This window comes from Ursus maritimus, unplaced genomic scaffold (assembly GCF_017311325.1).
Source record: "Ursus maritimus isolate PB19 unplaced genomic scaffold, ASM1731132v1 scaffold_8, whole genome shotgun sequence".
Classification (NCBI taxonomy): Eukaryota; Metazoa; Chordata; class Mammalia; order Carnivora; family Ursidae; genus Ursus; species Ursus maritimus.
In genome coordinates, this window is record NW_024426996.1 from 7,178,066 (window position 1) to 7,199,122 (window position 21,057).

The 21,057-nt window shown below is 36.2% G+C and overlaps 1 protein-coding gene across 9 annotated transcripts in view; it reads right to left on the minus strand.

Moving 5' to 3' along the window:
- PDLIM5 (PDZ and LIM domain 5) overlaps positions 1-21,057 on the minus strand; it is a 200,163-nt gene that overhangs the window by 124,941 nt on the left and 54,165 nt on the right. For all 9 annotated transcript variants that reach the window (XM_040625137.1, XM_040625130.1, XM_040625129.1 and 6 more), the window contains exon 3: positions 13,471-13,622. In XM_040625137.1, the coding sequence (XP_040481071.1) occupies positions 13,471-13,622 (152 nt within the window). The remainder of the gene's footprint in view (positions 1-13,470; positions 13,623-21,057) is intronic.

Below are 21,057 nucleotides of genomic sequence, written 5' to 3' on the forward strand. Positions count from 1 at the left end.
GCAGGTATTTTTAAAAAGAGATCAGAAAAAAACTCTGAAGCATTCATAGAGATAAATGGTGAAGGTGGACTAAGTTCTACTGGTTGACAGCTGGAGCTGCGTCACTATAAAATGCTACAAATCTAGGAAGTCTGTTTTTATACTTGAACTTAACCATGCATTTTAATTCAACTGAAAAACTATCTCACAGACGAAGATATTATTAATGCTGCTTTAATAAATCCAGAGAATGCATATGTTGGAGCTGCTAAAGGAATGAATGAGGTAATATTACTGCCAGAATATTTTGTGAGCTTCTAAAAAGGCAAATTTTTCAAAGAGCACTGACTTCTTGCTAGTATTTTCCATGGAATTCGAAATAACTGAAATATCACACAAAAGTCTCCATAAATGCCTCTTTCTCTGCCTCTTATGGAACAAATTTAACGGCAAAAATTCTTATTGGGTGTATTTGGAAGAGTAAAATGCACATTTAGACAATAGGCATTATGATGACTATACAATAAGAATATTTTCTTAATTCCTTTATTTAAAGGGACTGTCTGATATTGTAGAACAATCATTATATTAGAAGGGAAACAGACCTGAGCTTGAATTTTGGCTTATATACATACAAGTTGTGTGAATTTGAAGTATAGTACTTACCCTCTCTGTAAAGTGGGGTGATAATATCTGTCACAATAATTGCCATGAAGATTAAATGACTAAAGTATATTAAGTTCCCAGCTCAGTAACTTATTAAAAGTAAGAATTTAAAATGCTACTTTCTGGGGCGCCTGGGTGGCACAGCGGTTGGGCGTCTGCCTTCGGCTCAGGGCGTGATCCCGGCGATCTGGGATCGAGCCCCACATCAGGCTCTTCTGCTACGAGCCTGCTTCTTCCTCTCCCACTCCCCCTGCTTGTGTTCCCTCTCTCGCTGGCTGTCTCTATCTCTGTCGAGTAAATAAATAAAATCTTTAAAAAAAAAAAAAAATGCTACTTTCTTTAGGGGTGCCTCAATGGCTCAGTCTGACTTCATTCAGCTCAGGTCATGATCTCAGGGTCCTGGGATCAGAGCCCTGCTTTGGGCTCTCTGCTCAGCGGGAAGTCTGCTTCTCCCTCTCCCTCTCCCCCCACCCCTCCTCCTCCCCCTGTTCCTGCTCTCTCCCTCTCTCATATAAAAATCTTTAAAAATAAATAAACAGGGGCGCCTGGGTGGCACAGTGGTTGGGCGTCTGCCTTCGGCTCAGGGCGTGATCCCAGCGATCTGGGATCGAGCCCCACATCAGGCTCCTCCGCTGGGAGCCTGCTTCTTCCTCTCCCGCTCCCCCTGCTTGTGTTCCCTCTCTCGCTGGCTGTCTCTCTCTCTGTTGAATAAATAAATAAAAATCTTTAAAAAAAAAAAAATAAATAAACAAACAAATAAAACACTACCTTCTTTTTAATATGCTGTACTTACCAAATCCCTACTGTGTGCTAAGAAACAAGACTGAAGCTCCTTCCCTAGAAACCTTAACACTTGTTATATCAGATATCTCAGAAGAAAAACTATTACCTAAAGTTCTTGGAAACATGGATATTGTTATAATCTATTAACTTTCTTTAAAGGAATAGATAAAAAGAAATTTTTTCTGCATAATACTAAAATAATTTCAACTGTAAATATTATATAGCAATAGAAATCACATGCAAACAAATCAAAAAAGCACAACCAAGTTTCAATAAAGGAGCAATTTGCTTTGGTCCCTTGGAGATAATTCTTTGGCTCACTAAGAGCAAACAGGCTTCTCATAAGAAAATGAAATCTACATGAATATTATAGAATCTATGAAATCTGAAAAAGAGATACTGTATAATTCAGTGTGTCAAAGAGATAAAAATTCTACTTTGAAAGAGGCAGTTAACTAGCTTATCTTTCAAATACAAAAATACTTTTCTTAGTTTCAAGAATAATTTGGTAACCAAACATACTTTCAGGATAACAAAAACATTCTAGAATAATAAATAATCCATTATTTCAAAGCAAAGTCTATACAACATAATTCCAGTAAAACAAAAGAATCTGGAAAGTCCCTCATATTCATTGTGACAGTATGATTACACAGGAAAACAGTGCTATGAAACTTCAGCCAGAACAGTCAAATAAAGGCAGACTTAACTGTAAGAGAGGTCACTGAATTCAGGATTATCATCTATGGATTTTTACTATAATACAGAAATAAACTCTTGCTATATTACTCAAGAAATTAAAATTCATACACACACAAAAATAGATAAATGAAGGATTCTTCTTCTTATGCATTTAAACTTCAGAGAAAGACTGTTAATAAGAGATTGTGGCTGGTTAAAAAAAAATTACTAGGACTAGTAACATTTAGAAACCTGTGGAAAGTGGCACCTGGGTGGCTCAGTTAGGTGTCCAACTCTTTCTTGATTTCGGCTCAGGACATGATCTCAGGGTTGTGAGATCGAGCCCTGTGGCAGGCTCTGCCCTGGGCATGGAGCCTGCCTAAGATTCTCTCTCCTACAATCTAAGAAAGAAACAAAGGAAAAGAAAAGAAAAGAAAAGAAAAGAAAAGAAAAGAAAAGAAAAGAAAAGGGAAGAAAAGAGAAGAAGAAAGAAAAACCAAAACAACAACAACAAAACAACCAACCAAAAAAAACCCTGTGTATAAAGCTGGTTTACTATGAAAATGCAGGCTTTAAAATACGTTAAAGAAAAAGTAAGCTGCGAAGTTTGACAGTATAAATAACCTGCCATATCTGTCTTTTGCACAGCCAATCACTTCGGTTTACTTTTCAACTCACATACAGCCTAAGCTATTTCAATCTTTGAGACCTTAATAGCAACAACAGACACTAGAAACAGTTGGGAATGACTTGAATTTCAATCCTTTCAAAAGCTCTTGATACTATGGACAAAAAAGTTTATTTGGAACCCCAAGGAGACTGCTGTCATTAAATACACAAGAATGACCAGACTGTCACTCTATCTCACTAATAACTTAAGAACTATTTCTAAATTTATCAGGAGAAAGTAGCAAAAATTACTATAACGTTCAAGGCAGCATTCTCTACAATGAAAGGCAATAAATATTTTTTTACTATCTTCTAAGTCCAAGCCACAGTGGTAGGCACTGGAGTATGTAATAAACAGATATATCATTTCTTTCCTTCAAGAGATGGGTGTGATCTTCTTGACACTTAATCAGCGTGCATATTACACCTTAACTCGGCTATTGCTTTTCATGCAAAGAAATATTGTGTGTTTCTCACTTTAAAACTCTGATTAAGCTTATTTCTTTCTTTCTTAAAATGATAATGAAGCTTAATTTGGTAGAATCCAATGTGGTAGAATCATCATCCTTCTAATCTGCTAACAAGCCGATGTGACCAGGAGAATCTTCTCAGGTTACTGTGCTCCGTCAACTGTCCTACTGTGTATGTCTTTCTGTCTCTGCTTCCCTCCCCATCCTCATGCTGTCTCTCCTCAGACTTACCTTCCCTGGTTGTCTCTGCTTAAGTCTCTACCTCTCTACTTTCAGATAGTTTAAAATTTTTTTGGCCGGTGGGTCCCAGTCTATGAACCACACCTGAAGCAGCTGGAGGTAAATGGTACACAGATTTAAGTTCTCACAGGTGAGCCATGAATTCATCTGTGTACTAAGCATTAAAAGCTTAAAGTCTGCTTAAATCATGTATATATTTTGATTTTTAAATAAATGTAGAATTCTTGTACATAAATGTAAAAAATCTTTCTCTTCATTTAAAATTGCAATACAATATAAAATCTGCAATTACTAAAAACACAATTATCTTAACACAAAATTTGTGAAATCTGCAATTACTAAAAATACAATTACTGTCTTAATGTGACAGGAAAGGCTGTCCATAAAACATCTGACGTTAAAAAAAAAAAAAGTCCTTATTTAAGGTTAGAAACCAGATCCCCACACGGTGAGCTCCTTGAGGGCAGGTTTGAGGACTTCCTTTTTATCCTCAGTGATCAGCACAGCAAGTGTTTCATTAGTATATGCTAAACAAACGGATCTTAAACATTTCCTTTTAAGATCTAGGCCTTATGACTAGGTGCTGTGCCTCTGCCACCACCATACCCTGGGGCCATGCTAATTTATTCTACTCTATTCACGGTCTGTCTGGAGATACACACAAATGTGACTCAACAGGTGGTTAGAGAAGAATGTGGGAGGTTCAGGCAAGGAATGAGTCTTTCTGGTCTGGGTAACAGGGTGGATGGTGGGCAATTCACCAAGATCAGTGCAGCAGGCAATGCAAATGGGTGAGGTAAGGTGTAAGCTCAGTTCCGACCATGTTAAAAAGACAGAGGAATCTGTGAGACATCCAAGTGTCACTTTCAGTGGGTGACATGACAGGAGCAGAAGCTAGCCTCCAGTAAGTAGATGTGCAGGGGGATGGGTCGCTCTTCCCTCCTTCCTCATATCATCCCACTACAGTGACTTTTAGAATTACTCTTCAAGTTCTAATTTCTCTCATTTATATTGTTTTACATTTCAAGCCCTCATGTAGCCAAGTTACTGCAATACTTGCCTAACCAGTCTCCCTGCCTCTGTGTGTGTCTCCACCTTCTTCCAAGCAGTCTCACTAAGTATTATTCCGAAAATGTCACTTTTCAGGTCAAAACTTTTAATACCTCAGTGTCTAGGACCTGCAAAGCACTATTCCCATCTACCTTTCCTTTTATTCTTATCTCTTTTTCCAACTGGTCAACATGCTCATCCAAACACACACCTGGGGAGTGGCCACTTTCAAACCACCTCAGAGGGTCTTCCTCCAGCCTGGCCCAAGTTTCAGCTTTCAGTGGGAACCCTGCAGCCCTGCAGCACTTCCTGTCTCTTCTTAGCCCAATGAATAGATACAAATTCCTTAACAGCGGAAATCATAAATCACTCTCTTTATTTCTATCTACCCCTTATGGCTGCTAGTCATAATGCAAACCTGGAGGAAAAGTCCAATTTTTAAAAATTTGGAACATTATGAGATTTTTCAACTGAACTTAAGTAATTACTGTTTGTGTTGACAAAGGGTTATAAAAAATGATTTATAAAAGTATCACAAAAACAAGGTCCAAAAGTTAGTAATTTAACTTGATTTTAATATATTACTCAGGAAATTACAGGGAAAACACATGAATCTGGATGGGCGAGAGAGATTTTAAAAACTCGTTTTTTTGTTTGTCGCTCTGACTTAAGCCACAGTGAAAAAGAATTATATCTACACTGTTCTTCTAAGGAGAAGAAGAGGAATTAGCGGAATAAACAAGACTAGGTGTGTACTGGTTTCTCTTTGCTGCCATAAATTACTGGTTAAGGCAATAATTTTGAACCAAAGCAGTCGTCAGCTGGCAGTAAGGATGTCTGTATCCACTCCATTGTTTTAAAAAGCTTTAATTACAACTGTACGATTAAAAAACACTCACTTGCTAAAAAAACGTTTTCTTCTAACTTGTAAGATTATCTTCCTGACTTTCTCACATAACTACCTACCAGATTGCCTTCTCATTTTCTCCGTTTCCTTCCAGTCACACCCATTTGGTTGCTAAGAAACAAAATAAATATGCTCTCCAAGAAGTATCTGTAAAATAGATACTATATTAATACTTATCACGAGGAAAGAAGGAAGAAGAGAGAAAATTTACCTCTACTGTGCCCTTGGTTCTTTACATATGCTAATTTGTTTAACCTTTGTAAGAGCCCTAGAAGGCAGTTATTAATGCCCAATAACAAATGACTAACTGAAATTCAGTCACATAACTTGCCTAAGGTTACACACTCAGAAAGTGGTAGAACCAAGATTTGCCCCAAGTTTGCCTAATTTCAAAGCCAGTGTCATTACCATTCCCCTTTCCATCTCTGTTTCATGGCCTTTAAAAAAAAATTCTGCACAAACATATTAAAATTTTTCAATAAAGCTTCATAATTAAACGTGTCTTTAAATGTATCACTTTCAGGACTGTTTGCCCAAAGGATTAGAGACTGAAATAATTTTTCCTTCACAGGAGTAAATAACACTTTTATTGTTAAGAAATAACCACACAGTTTCAAGATACAAAGTTCAAAGGGAAGAATTTCAAAATGCAAAATACACTTTGATGAACCTATATTTACCAAATCTGTGGTCAAACTGCTACAGACTATCAAAAAAAAATGAACTAACTTGAGCCTTCAAGTTCAGTTTCAACAATCTTTATCCCTACTGAACTGAAGAAAAAGGGATATGAAATAAATACTTCTCTTCTATGCCTGCTGACTGATTCGCTGATTGACAGTTACAGTTTCTTTTCCAGTGAGTACCATAATGAAAATATATTTTTTTAAATTCCTGAATCCTTAGTAACTTGTGGAATACACAGATAGAAGCCTGCTCAAGAACTAAGACTGCATACTTTAATACAGAAATAAACTAGCAAATACAGTCAACAGGGTTATAAATTTAGGAGGGAAAATTGAAAGATCACATTCTGAATTAGGACCCACAATCATATACACAAGTCAGTATCCAAATGAATGCTCCCATTCAGTGGTCCACCGATCTACTTAGCCTCCTTTTTTTTTCTTCTTTCTTTTCATTCTAACATATAGGGATCTATGAAACACATAGAAAGTAATTTAGGTATAATATTACTTACAGAATACTGACAGGTGAGAGTGCAAATGAAAAGTATGTTTTGGGCAGAGAGATGCGATTGCTTATAAGTAAAAGAGTCAAAAAGTTACCCCTCTTGTGTTACTATCCTGTCTCATCAAATTTTATTAGGAGACCAGAGTCATTAAGTCCACTGCTACAACAAAAAAAGTGGGGAGGGCACAGGCTTTGAACTGACCTGGGTTTGTTATGCAAATCATGTAAACTCTTGAAGCCATAATGTACTCATCTGAAAAATGGATATGTTAACTCCTTCCTAAATTATATTTGTGAAAAGGACTGCACAAAAGAGATGTCCATGCATGCTTGTCTTCTTCCCCTTTCCCAGCATTGCTACTTTTAATAGTGGGGGCAGGGATGATGTGATCAGACTTGGTCCTTCTGAAAGAGTCATCCTCCCACTTAAGAATTAAAAAACAAAACTAGAACCAACACAAACAAGCAAACAAAAAAACAGTAAACGCTAAATTGCAGAACAGAAATTAGAAAAGCATGGGAATATCAATGTGCAACTCCAATTAAAAGATAATCCAACTAAATGTTTCTAATTCACACAAATTCAAATATCCAAACAGAGAACTGAAAATTTTGATTTAAAAAAAATACTTTATAAATCCTGCCTCTATGCTATTAGTGAAAGAGCAGAGTGGAATCCATAAAGCTAACAGTAATAAAATGTTAAGCAATCTGTTAAGATGAAACAAAAGACGGCTAATAGCTTCGGTCTGGTAAAACAGCTACTTTTTTCTTTTTTCTTGTAATTCAGTGAGCCTATTAAGTTATTACAGTCTGCCATTCATTAGTAGAGTTACTAGACCTCTGACAATTTTGTTGTTGTTGTTTGAAGGACGAGGAAGGGGAAGGCAGAAAGAGAGTACATCAATATTTTTCAAAACTCAATCCTTCTAGATCTTTCACTTCCAATCATAATACATTATACACTAAATGAAGCCTAAGGAACAAAAAAAAAGTCACAGACCTGTCACTACCAGTACTGTAAAAAACAAGGAAGATTAGAAAAGCTACACATATTTATATTTTTTCTGTGATTCTGAGAGGATTAATTTAAAAATATAAAATAAGGACTAATAAAGTATTTTTTATGATTAAATGCTGTTTGAATATTCATCTGACCTACCTTTCACCTTAAAGTCAGCAGAATAGTACAAGTCACTTTGCTAACCTGGCACAGTTTAAGATAACTCCAACGAAGAAAGTCCAATTTCCTGATTTACTCAGCCAAAATAAACAAACCTAAGTTAGTTTGATCTAATAGCAAGCTCTAGGGAACTTATCCATTTACAGCTGAAAAATCAGAACAAGAACCAGAATTTAAGAAAACTTAGAAATCACCCATGACCTCATTTTATAGTCAAGAAAATTAAGTACCAGAACTTTACTGACTTGCCTCAATTCATACAGTAAGTTAGTAGCAAGTTTATCTGTGTTGTGTAGAAAACTACTGAAATAAAATGAAACAGTTAAAAATCTTATTCATAGAATCCAATTCTAATATAGTTAGTTAATAGTTATTGACATCAAAGCTTTAGAAAGTAATTTTCTTCTTTCGTTAGCTGAAATATAATTTGAAAAATGATCCACTCTGACTTGGAGAAAAGTATAGGCAAAATGCAACTGATATTTAAAAATAAGGATACTGCTATTTGCCTAATTTCACCAAGAGGAAAAATAATTTCAAATAGAATTTTTCATTGTCCAGTTGTACTCAGAATCAGTTCCAGTTGCTGGAGTGAAAAAAAAAAAAAAGAAAGAAACTTCCAATCCTAGTCCAAGGATAAAAGACAAATTAAAATGAAATTTTCCACACCTCTGTATTCATTAGATACCCAGAACACAGTGAATCAAGTCTTATCTTTTTTGGATATCACAGAGAGAAAATATGTTTGCTTTATTAAATACCCCCAAATTAGATTAGATAGGAAAAAACAGTTACAAAACCTTAATCATAAGCAAGTATCTTTATCTTACTTTTTCTTATCTAAATCCTATTTTCAGATATTGAGGTTAGGCCTAAAGAAGAAATCAATTAAGTGTATATACTAATATTTATTTAATGAATTGATACATATCAATAATACTTAGTGCAAAAAAAATTCACCAAACAAAATTGCTGGTAACTTTCATTTCAAAAACAAAGATGGCTTTTCTCTTATCTTCTCCCCCTGGGGATTCTTGGGTGGAGGTGAGCAGAACTCCGCAAAAGTGGCAACCATCCAGCGTTTCTGACAGTGCTAAAAGGAAAAGGTAGTGCCACCACTATCAAGACTTGGGGAGAAGCTTGGTCTGCTCCTCCTTCTAGCCCCTCCTTCCAACAATGAAGTCATTTCTCTCCCAGACCTTGCTATAGATTTGGCCAGGCAGCTACAACTCTTTAAGGCTTTCTCACAATTTTTTTAGGTCCAGGAAAACTTAAATTTGATTACAAACATTACGGTGACCCACAAGGCTCTACAAGTTCTGCCCCATCTCAAGCCACTTCTGCTCCCTCTCTGACCTTACCTCTTACCTTCACTCACTCATGCTGCCTTCACTCACTCTGCTCCAGGCTTACTGGACTCCCTGTCAAGGCCGCTGTAACACTTCTTCCCTCTGCCTAGGACATGCACGAACCACATATCCAATAACCTTCTCACTGAAGCTTTCCTGACCACTCTATTTTAACTTGCAATTCCCTACCCCTGCACTCCCTATCTCCTTTACGTGCTCTATTTTTCCCCATAACACTTATCACCATGTGATATGATACATGCTTTTACTTACTTGTTTTTGTCTATCTCTGCTAAAAGGTCAGCACTGTGAGGCAGAGATTTTTGTCTGTTTTGCTCACTGTATGTCCCCAGCATCCATAACAGTGCTTGGCACGTAGTAAAAGCTCAAAAACTACTTGTGGAATAAATAAATGATTCCAAGTTTAGGAATTAATGCTGGTATCCATCAAATACTGATTAGACATCAAGAACATAAAACTATACAAGATGCTGTTCAACACAGATCATGCAAAAAACATGGTCTTTGGGGCGCCTGGGTGGCACAGCGGTTAAGCGTCTGCCTTCGGCTCAGGGCGTGATCCCGGCGTTCTGGTTCGAGCCCCACATTGGGTTCCTCCGCTATGAGCCTGCTTCTTTCTCTCCCACTTCCCCTGCTTGTGTTCCCTCTCTCGCTGGCTGTCTGTCGAATAAATAAATAAAATCTTAAAAAAAAAAAAAAAAAAAAAAACATGGTCTTTGCTTTCAAGGAGTCTAGCTGGAGCAGAACTAATATACATGGAGTAATTATTTAAATACATGGACAGTATTAGGTATGACTATTAACTAATTAGGTTCATTTCTATGACTCACAGAATCTGCCTTGTTATTCCTGGTTATACCTAGCACATAATTAAATTCCGAATCAAATGGTATAAACTTGTCATACGAGTTCAGAGGGGGAAAAACGAATAAGTTGCAAAAACGAGGAAAGACAACAGGTAGATGATGAGGTTTAACATGGGTTTTGTGGATGTAGAGGCTTGTGTTGGCAGTGAAGAGGTAAGGAGGCATCTTAGATGAAGTGAATTTCATGAGAGGAAAGACAGGCAGGTGAGGGATAGTAAGAAACTTAAATAAAATGATAGTACTCACTGATGAGTAGGGATGATCTGGGGAGGACAATTTGAGTCTAGATCACAGAGAACCTAATCCTCTGAACAAATGGACTCAAGTCTGTATGGAATCTCATAGCACATGCTGCACCCAGCCTGCGTCCCCTGGAAGACTTCTACACCAATTTGGTACAGCCACTCAGAAACGCTAACAGTTCACATCAGCAACTTTCTGTGTAAGCAACAGAAGCTACCTCCTCCCCCCTACCCTGCATGCGTACGCACACACATCCACACACATACATGTCCAGGAAAACTGGTGGCCAGTGACTAACATATCCAAGAGAGGGTGAATAAAAGCCCTGTTCCTGGGGCGCCTGGGTGGCACAGCGGTTAAGCGTCTGCCTTTGGCTCTGGGCGTGATCCCGGCGTTACGGGATCGAGCCCCACATCAGGCTCCTCTGCTGGGAGCCTGCTTCTTCCTCTCCCACTCCCCCTGCTTGTGTTCTCTCTATCTCTGTCAAATAAATAAATAAAATCTTAAAAAAAAAAAAAAAAAAAAAAAAAAGCCCTGTTCCTTTGCCTCAAGGCAAGACAAGCTCTATGGTATAATTTTGACCCAAAGTTACCTCCAGGATCAAGGTGAAGCTAGATATCCCCTGAAACCACATCCTTGCTCATCTCAGTTTCTTCTTCTTCCCAATCCTGCCTCAGTCACTTCGTTGTAACATTTCAAAGACCTCTCTTGATATAATACTTGTACATGAATTATATCTCCGGTTCTTCTTCTAGGGAAACTGGACTACAAGTCTGTAAAGGGAAATACTACACGTTCATGAAGAAAAGTACATGTTTAAGAAGAAAAGAGTTGTTACATGGCACAAGTACTGTTGTAGGTTATTCAGTTTGGAAGGAGACTACAAAACAGTCCAGTGGGTAAGAGATGGAATAAAGAGGGTAAGGTGACAGGCCAATTAAGGATGCTGTTGTCAAATTCAGAAATAAGTGGAAAAAAAAATATTTGCTTCGATATAAGAAAGAACTTAGGAAAAGAAGCAACTTAATATAGGGAAAGATTGAAACTATTCAAAGATTTATATTTTTGGAAAGGCAAAAAAATATTTCTTTAGTAGTATTGTTAATGTTATGGGTTTTTGTTTTCTGGTTTTTTTTTTGAGAGAGAGAGCACGCATTTGAACACGTGGCGGGGGGTAGGTGCAGAGGGAGAAGGATGGAGAGAAACTTAGGCAGGCTCCACACACAGCGAGGAACACAATGCAGGGCTGGATCTCATGACCCTGAAATCATGACGTGGGCTGACCTGAGCTAAAATCAAGAGTCGGATACTTTTAACCGACTAAGCCATCCAGGTGCCCCAGTAGTATTGTCAATGTTATATTATAAATTGTTTTAAATGCAAATCTCTTTTCAAGTTGACACTACTTAACACAAGAAGTGTTCAAAAATTTGAGAATTACAATGAATAATAACAGGACTCTAAAATTCTCTCTCATATTTTGGGCCCTGAATATCAGAACTATGAAGACAAGATTAAGCAGTATCACCAAATGTTTAGAATGACTTGGTTTGTTAAATTTCATGTTTCAGTAGCTTAAAAGAATCTTTATTAGGGGTCAGTAACAGATTACTTAAATTGGAAATGCATAAAAACAAGGTAACATCTGGTTTTCATCTATTCTTAGGAGAACCAGAGTATTTTCAAAAGAAAATAAGATGTATGTAAGCTTCTAATCTAATATCTAAGCTTCTTGACTTCATGGTACCCTTTCAAAATTCATACTTAGTAAAAATGACTACAAATAAAAATGACTACTTTTCATTTAATTGGTAACAATAATTTTGTGTTATAGATCTCAGTACATAGAACAAAAAGGACACTACAAAAATAGAACTTTTTAGCGAGGTTATTTTTTTTCTCATTGACTCCTTTATATGCATTAAAATGTACACCTAAGAGCTATCAATATTTAAATATAAATAACCTTTGACGAACAGTCTCACTGACAGGAATTTCTTCCCCGCCCACACACACACACAAAGGGGGGAGCTGGTTACATCAAAGTAAATCTGTAAGTCTAAGTTCATAAAAATTTCTCCTATTCAGTTTTAAGACCAAATTGATACGCTTCCAGAGAAGTACATAACTTACCCTGCATATATCCTTTAAATAGTCCCAAGAGAGGCTTCAAGAAAAAAAGGTTCCATAGCCAAATACATTTGGTACCACATAATGTTATTCCCCTCTTAAAAATTAACAATATACACAATATATTATATAATATATATATAATATATTAATATATATGAGACTTTTTTTTGGGGGGGATGGTGTTTTCCAAATTTTATAGAAATAGAGAACACCTGTAATCATCAAAAATAAGACTTATTTAAAACCTTCCATACCCAGCTGATAAATGATAGCTACTTTCCTAATAAACCTTAAAGGCTGAAAGCTATCGTTCAGTCACCCTCTCCCCACCCCCTTTCACCTCCCTTCCCCTGGGCCCAAGATACTGCTGTAGTTATAACTTTGTAATTCATAATAATCATAGGGAACTACTATAATATACTTCTTGGTCCTTTCAGATATTCTGATGCCTATCAATATTTTTAGCAAGCAGTCCACATGATTTCAAGGGAGGTCAAATGTTGAAATACTCAAAATGCCTGATATATTACAATCAATGAGATGATAAGCTATGCTATAACTGAGGCCAGAGTAACAAAAACAGTAAGTTCGGAAAATCTGCATTTCAAACGTAAAAATATTTTCTTCTATCTAGGAAAAAAAGGGCAAAAGACATACTAAGAAAAGCCAAACTGTATCTTAAAAGCATACCTTCTAATACACTACTCAGAATATTAAAGCCAAGAATTTTACCCGATAATAAGAATTTTTAGCCTGCACTCTATTGAGAAATTTCAGGAATTCTTAGATTTTCTAAAACTGTACACACAATTTTTAGGAGTACAGGAATGCATGTCTTTTTATGGGGAAATAATTCAAAGCTTTCAGCAATTTTTCATACTGCTCGATAACTCAATTTAAACCCGATTATATTTTTTTAATTTATTTACCTGAAACAAAGGTAGTAGAAACTTCTTAGTTAATACCACAAATCAGATACACAAAAACACTCCTTAGAACTGTTTTCTCTCTCAGAGACAAACAAAATGCAAATTACCTTTGCAGAGTCATATTCAAAGAGCCTGTACAACCCTTAATCTTGTTCTGGGCTTCAAGATGAGTCATTCCATGGGCACTTATTCCGTCAATGCTGAGAACCACATCGCCTATTCTTACATTTGCCTGAGATGCTTTGCCTCCATCTTTGAGCTGAAATAAATATATTTCATTAGGAGTGTCACTCTTTAAAAAACAGGATAATAAACACAGACGAAAATTATACTTTTGCTTGTAATCAAAAGTATATTAATATACTTCTAGACAAAGTAATGTTACCTTGATTAATAGGTAAAGTTAAAATTCAAATGACTTTCATGTTTATTTTCTTAAACTCTTATTTGCTCTTTAAAAAACTGAAAGACTTTTCTGAAAAAGGTTCCCTGATAATTTCTGCATTTCTTTATTGTGTAACAGTAGCGTGTGATTGTTATGAATGAGGAAGAGAAACAGCCAAGGAAACTACATTTTAGCATCTGCAATGTGAATAGGGTATTTAAACTCTTTTAGAAAGAATGCTTAAAACTCTTTAAACGGCTGTACTTTTGTTTGAACACAAAGAGTAGCACAGACAGAGGATCTACTGAACAATCCTTCCTATTGAGTCCAATTCCTACCCAGTGTTTGGGGTACTGAATTTTTTTAGATCACAGGCCCAAATATCTTTTACACTAGATGTGCTTCCAGCTCCAGGCATTTAGTAGGAGGGGAAGGAAACCAGTTGTGTCTGAGACTATCAGATGTTTTTGTGTACCACAGTCTTTAATCCCCAATCTTTCTTCCCTTCTCTAAACAATCTTCTAAGTGTTCACATAATGTAGTTTGAGCTCCTTCAAAGTTTATATGTATCTATTTCACTGCTCCAAAGAAGCAAATATAAAATTACAGTAAAATGAAACATAATGTAATTTTAATACATACCTAGAAACACTGAACAAGTACAAATCAAGAGAAGCCATTCTAATTCAAATGACAAGCTCAGAATCAGTAAGTATAAGTTGATCACACTGAGTATTGGGTTGCTGGAAGATTTCACCCCCCCAAAAAAAGAAAGAAAATAACCAATATTCCTCAAATACTTAAAACTAACGGATTTTACACAGTTTCTCTTTGGAATGATGAAAAAATTCTGGAAATGGATAGCAGTGATGGCTGTACAACACTGTAACTGTATTTAATGCAAGTGAATTGTACACTTAAAAACAGTTAAAATGGTTAACTTTTATGATTACCACAATGTTTTAAAAAATGAAAAAAAAACTACATATTTTAGAGAACATCTTACTAAAATTACTTCTTGATTAAAAAATATATCCCAGGGTGCCTCGGCGGCTCAGTTGGGTTAAGCATCTGCCTTTGGCTCAGGTCATAAATCCTGGAGTCCCAGGGTAGAGCCCCTTGTCAGGCTCCCTGATCGGCAGGGTGTCTGCTTCACCCTCTCCCTTTGCTCCTCTCCCTCTGCTCCTCCCCCCTACTCATGCTTGTTGTCAAATAAATAAATAAAACCTTCGAAAATAAAAATAAAAAATAAATAAATAAAATAAAAAATATATCCCTCAGCAAACTAAACAAGCCCCGAGTGCTGGAATTCACAATTTGGAAGCAAAGCAATTTATAAATAGATATCAAATGTTCAGTCAGGTTAGGTTTTGATTACCATCAGCTGTCAAACTCTTTCCTTAAAAATAAAGATCAAGGCAGACCAATCTTAGTACATGAGAACAAGTATCGTATCTAAAATCAAGAAAATAGTTGTGAAGGTTACATTCATTGAGACAGAGCCACAGACAGAGTCTGCGTTCCTCTCCGTTCTCTACTAATGCTAGAAGTGTGCCCGGCACACTACAGACCTTCCCGAAATACATACTGAATGAACAGATGTCACAGATTCATTATTTAACACTGGCATTTGTTTTAAATTGTGAAATGGGGGGAAGCCTAGCTTGCTCAGTCAGTGGAGAACGGGACTTTTGTTCTCAGAGTTGTGAGTTTGAGCCCCACACTGCGTGTGGAGCCTACTTAATTAGAAAAATAAAACAAAAAACTGTGAAATTAGAAAAAAACTAAAATTTTACATAATTAGAAATTTATTTCATTTTAAAATACAACTATCAAATGACTAAAATAATTCTTAAAATTAGTAAGAAAAATTCCTATTTGATCAAAGCTATATAAAATCTCACAGATACAAAGTGTAAAAAAAGATTTCAAAACTTTCAAATGAAATATTCTCTATCACTACATAGTATATCACATACATAGTATATCATGATTTTGTTTTCATCTTTACACTAATAGAAGCAATCTTCTCAGTTGCCAAGATATTTAAGGGCAAGAAATAGTAGTATGTTGACACTAAAGAAATAAAATTTCCAGAGTAACAAAGAAGATCAAAATTTAACTCACAGCACACTTATCAACATAGCTATACGGTGCGTATACACATATACACACCTTTTATTATATATCATATGATTGACAAAGTAGTTCCAAAATTCAATAAAAATTAAATGGACTAGTTTTCACAATCACAGGATCAAGAAAAAAATAATTAAGATAGAACTTTATTAAGTATAGTTTAAAATACTATAAAGGCAGGTATACTTATTAAAATATGAAAGCTGTGTAGGGTAGGGAAAAAATCTTTAAAAACAGCAGTAACTACATTAAAAGATACAGTTTTACAACATTAACAGATATAACTGTCTTTTAATAACCACTATTTCTTTTTATGAATTTAAAAATAAAAAACCACTTATAACAGATATATGAATTGTTCTTCTCAAATGCACAGAACTAAACTGTTTAAATTTAAGGGACATTTACAAAGAAAACTGTTCCTAAAAGCCAGCAATGCCACGGCTTTCTCTGGGATTTATTTATAGGGTTGTTATAATGATTAGGTGAGATAAGAGCTCAATAGATGTTAGCTATTATTATTATTTCCTTGACTTCAGATTACTAACCTGAGAGATGTGGGGGGTTTCCTAAATGATCCTAAATGATCCTTCCAGTTTTAAAAGTTTATCTGTCTGGGGCACCTGGGTGGCTCAGTCACTTGAGCGTTTGACTCTTGGTTCTGGCTCAGGACATAACCTCAGGGTTCTGAGATCGAGCCCCACGTCAGGCTCCATGCTAAGCAGGAAGTCTGAGATTCTCCTTCTCCCCCTATCCCTCTCCCTGCTTTCTCTCTCTCTCTCTCTCTCTCTCAAATACATAAATAGACCTTTAAAAAAAATAAGTAAGGGACGCCTGGGTGGCTCAGTTCATTAAACAGCTGCCTTCGGCTCAGGTCACGATCCCAGGTCCTAGGATCAAGTCTCACATAGGGCTCCTTGCTCAATGGGAAGCCTGCTTCTCCCTCTGCCTGCTCTTCCCTGCTTGTACTCTCACTGACAAATAAATAAAATCTTTAAAAAATATTAAAAAAATAAAAAGTAAATAAAAGTTTACCTATCTGTGAGCTGTCTGTACAAAGATATAGATCTAATCCTAAAAAAGAGTTAAATCTGAAAGACTTCATTGGTAGAGCAAAGGAAAATCTATTCCTTTCCAAACTGAGCAAATGAATTGAAATCTGAATCCTGATAATGAGAGAAAGTATCAAATAATTTATCCCAGATTTTATTTTAGCCAATGCTTGACCTTTATTTTAGGTCAAGCATTAAAATAGATAGATAATATATAGATAGGTAGATAGATAGATACATAGGTAGGCAGATAGACAACCAGAAATAGAACATAGCTAAATTACCTCACCATTTCTCACATTAAGGTAGCCTTAAAATAGAAACTGAAACCTATGGACATTTCCTCTAAATGTACCCAACAAAAGCAATTTAAATACTCTCATCCAGTAGTAACATAAAGGTAATGAACAATGTATAAAGAAAATAATCTAATCAAATCCAATGTCATAACTAGGTAAAACTTTTCTTACTCCTTTGTTCCAGCTGTCTGCTAGATTCTAAGATCCCATGGTCTCCAAGATGTTCGAATCCAACTTCTTAGAACTATCTATCCTTTTAGGATTGCTTTTACTCTAACTGCCACCCTTATTTTTAGATGGTGGAGCATGGAAATCCTATAGCCCTGTGAATTCTGCCTCTTCCATAGGTACCAACATCTAGGGAAATTACTAAATTGTATGTATCCTTCCATTCCTCTCCCATGCTAGTCCATACTCAACATGTCACCCTGACCTTGCCTACTAAGTACCACAAGAGTTTTCTAAAGAACTCCTACCATCAAACTCTCCATATTCCTCCCCCTTTCCTCCATCTTCACATTTCCATAATGGTGGCCCTATTACCACTTCATACTGGAGAGTTCCAATCATGTCAACTATTTATAAAAAGGGTGAAAAAACTTCAAATATCTTCTTGCTTCCTACAATCTAGAATAAAGCTAAAGCCTGAATTACGAGCCATCTCTAATTTGTCACCAACCTGTTTCCAACTTTAAAAAAGCTCTGTAAAGTCAGAGATCATGTTTTAGAATTTGTTCTTCTCTAAGAACTTTGAATATTGTAGGTATTAGAAAAATACCTAATTAAACCATAGTAAATAAGAAATCAATAATTGGCACAGCAGTTTAATATGGTAAATTCTAGTAGAAATATACTTAATTCATCAAAGAGAGAAAAACGGATCTAGTCTGAAAATGAGAATCTCTGATTAATCATTAGGTTGAACTGGTCAAAGTAAGGTCAAAACTGAAAACACACTTCTAATAGAACAAAGTATATCTATTTTGGATAGTTAGTGATATATTTTTCCTAGGACTTTTAAAGAGATATCACAGCTCCTCTTGATATTTTTATCTAACAAGCATTAGGAAGAGCTTAATTGTGGGGCACCTGGGTGGCTTAGTCAGTTAAGCACCCAACTCTTGATTTCAGCTCAGGTCATGATCCCAGGTGAGGTCATGATCTCAGGGTCATGAGATCAAGCCCCACATCAGGCTCTGTGCTGAGCATGGAGCCTGTTTAAGATTCTTTCTCTCCCCCTCTGCCCCTCTCTGCCCCCAGCTCATGCTCTGTTTCTCTCTCTTATAGATAGATAGATAGATAGATAGATAGATAGATAGAGATAGACAGACAGACAGGAAGAGCTTAATTGTATTTAATCATAACCTTTTCTCAATCAATGATCAGAAATGGAAACAAATGCCCGTCACCATCTATACAATCTTTCAAATTATTTAAACTGTCAAACAAATTCCTCTTTGTCTATAGTTTTTTGAGGCCAGAAATATTAATCATCTTGGGTTTTGATATTAACATCTTTTCTAAATCTCCAACCATCTTTAGTATTCGATACGTGGGTTTTCTATTCACACAATTTAAACTAAAGATCTTGAAGAGCCTGAACTAATGCTGTATTTATAATGGGAAAGTCCCAATGTAGAGAAACAAATTTAAGACGTGTTAAAGATGGCATCTTACTGACTACTCCTATGAGCTTCGTTTATCCCCACTTCCTCAAGCCATCTACTCATTAGAAAGATAAATGTGGGGGTTTTTTCCCTTAAATTGGGTAGGATGTAGCACTATTATGAATTGTTAGCAGCTAAGGAAAAACTACAAGGCTATTCACTATTTTCATAGTTCATTTTTTTCTTTATTTTTGCAAGTCTGAATAGCTTGCATTCATTTGAAACAGTAATAACTTTCTGCCATCAGTAAATCTTGTACATATTATATGACAGCCTTAAGTGTATGTGTATTTCATAAATGCACAATGTGTAGGAAGGAAGCAGCAGTGGGAGGCTCCTGGGTCAAGATCAGCATAAATCAAACTAATCACAAGCAAATGCTTCTCCTCTGATCTTGAGATGCATTTTTATTACTGTTGTCCAATTTTTCCATAAACTTAATTGTAGCTATATGTTTCTTTAAAAACATCGCTTTGTGGTCTCACTTAAATTGCAAGCACACGTGGCTGCACACATTGGAACCACCTGAGCTTGTTTACTGATACAGAAATGAGGGTAAACCAGGACAACTATATGCTCTTCAAGAAATGGTATCTCTACTGACCCTCCCCATTAACCTAGATGAGAAAGGCTCTAATATCAATCATCTATACTTGGACTAAAACCTCTAGGGATTCATTCTAACCTTTTTATACTGCAATTATGGATGACAAGAAGTTTTCTCTTGAAAAGAAGTCCAGTCTTCAGTAAGCAGATGGGTAGATTTTGTGAGTCTGTGTTGGGGAGGTAATATGGGAAAGGATGAAAGGCACCACAGACTTGGGCTTCCCCCATCTGACTCTGACCAGGAAATACCCAAAGGCAAATTTTCTTCAGTCATTTTAGAGGAGTAGCTCTTCTCACATAATATTTTTCTATCCTGAGAAAGAAATGACCCAGAAAAAGTAATTAGGACTATTTACTGAGCAACAACAGTAAGTAAGCAACTTTGAGAGACCCTCTATCTTTCTTTGCCATTATCAGGAAGTTTTATAGTCTGTGTTACAGATGGAAAAAAGAGAGCATCAAAGGGATTGCCTATGTCCATACGGCAAATAAGAACACAGTACAGAGCATAGGCTTTGAAATCAGGCAAATATGAGTTCATATTCATGTTCGGCCATTTCTCGATTGTGTAACATGAATTTACTAGACCTCTCTAAGCTTCATCTATCTCTCCTTAAAATGAGGACTACAATTCCACCTGCCTCACAGAGCTCTCGAGCAGATAAATAAAACACCAGCATAGCATATACCACACAATGCAAAATAAATGTTCACTATTATCATTATTACACCATGCCGCCAATTCACATAGGCAGGATGCCTGTTTCAAGGACCTGCAGGGCAGAGAAGACAGCTTTTCAAACTGACCAGTCAGACCTTCTGGCTTCCCCTTCCCTCCATAAATAAAGACAAAATATCCCTTCTTCATCCACTCTATTCCTTCAGCTTCTCTACGCCTTAAATTTTCCTTTACTCAGCAACAGAGCTCAATATGCCACAAGATCAGAACAAGCTCTCCATGTCCTCTTTCTTTGCTTACCACTATCCAATTCTGAGTTTTCCAAACTCCATTCTCATAGGATGGTGACCTCATATCACCATTTCCCAGGTCAGTTAGGTGTTGCCACTGTACCAAAAGGCCAAAGAATAAGAATCAATAACACAATATTGGTGAAAAAGCCTTGAAACGGGACAGGAAGTAAAGAAAACAAGAAAGGGTAGAATAGGGAACCAAGACTATGAGAGAAGAAAAGGGCATGAGGTAGTCTAGGTTTGGTAAACTAGATCCAGGCTTTGTCTCTGGGTCTGTTGTACCTCCATGTGCACATGCATAAAATAATATTTAAATTGAACAGAACATCAAAATAATAATTAGAGAAGATTTTATACTTTGAATAACTAAAATAACCTAAATGACTCTTATTAATAACTATGATTTAGAGCCAATTAACTCACAGTAATACCAATGTGTGTCATTAAACATGTCATTAACTTTATTGTACTCAAATAAAATTTATAACTAAACTTCCCCCAAATGCTTAGCCTCCATGCAAATGTGTGGCTCCAACAGCATTTCTTCTTAAAATTAAATATGTCTGTGTGTATA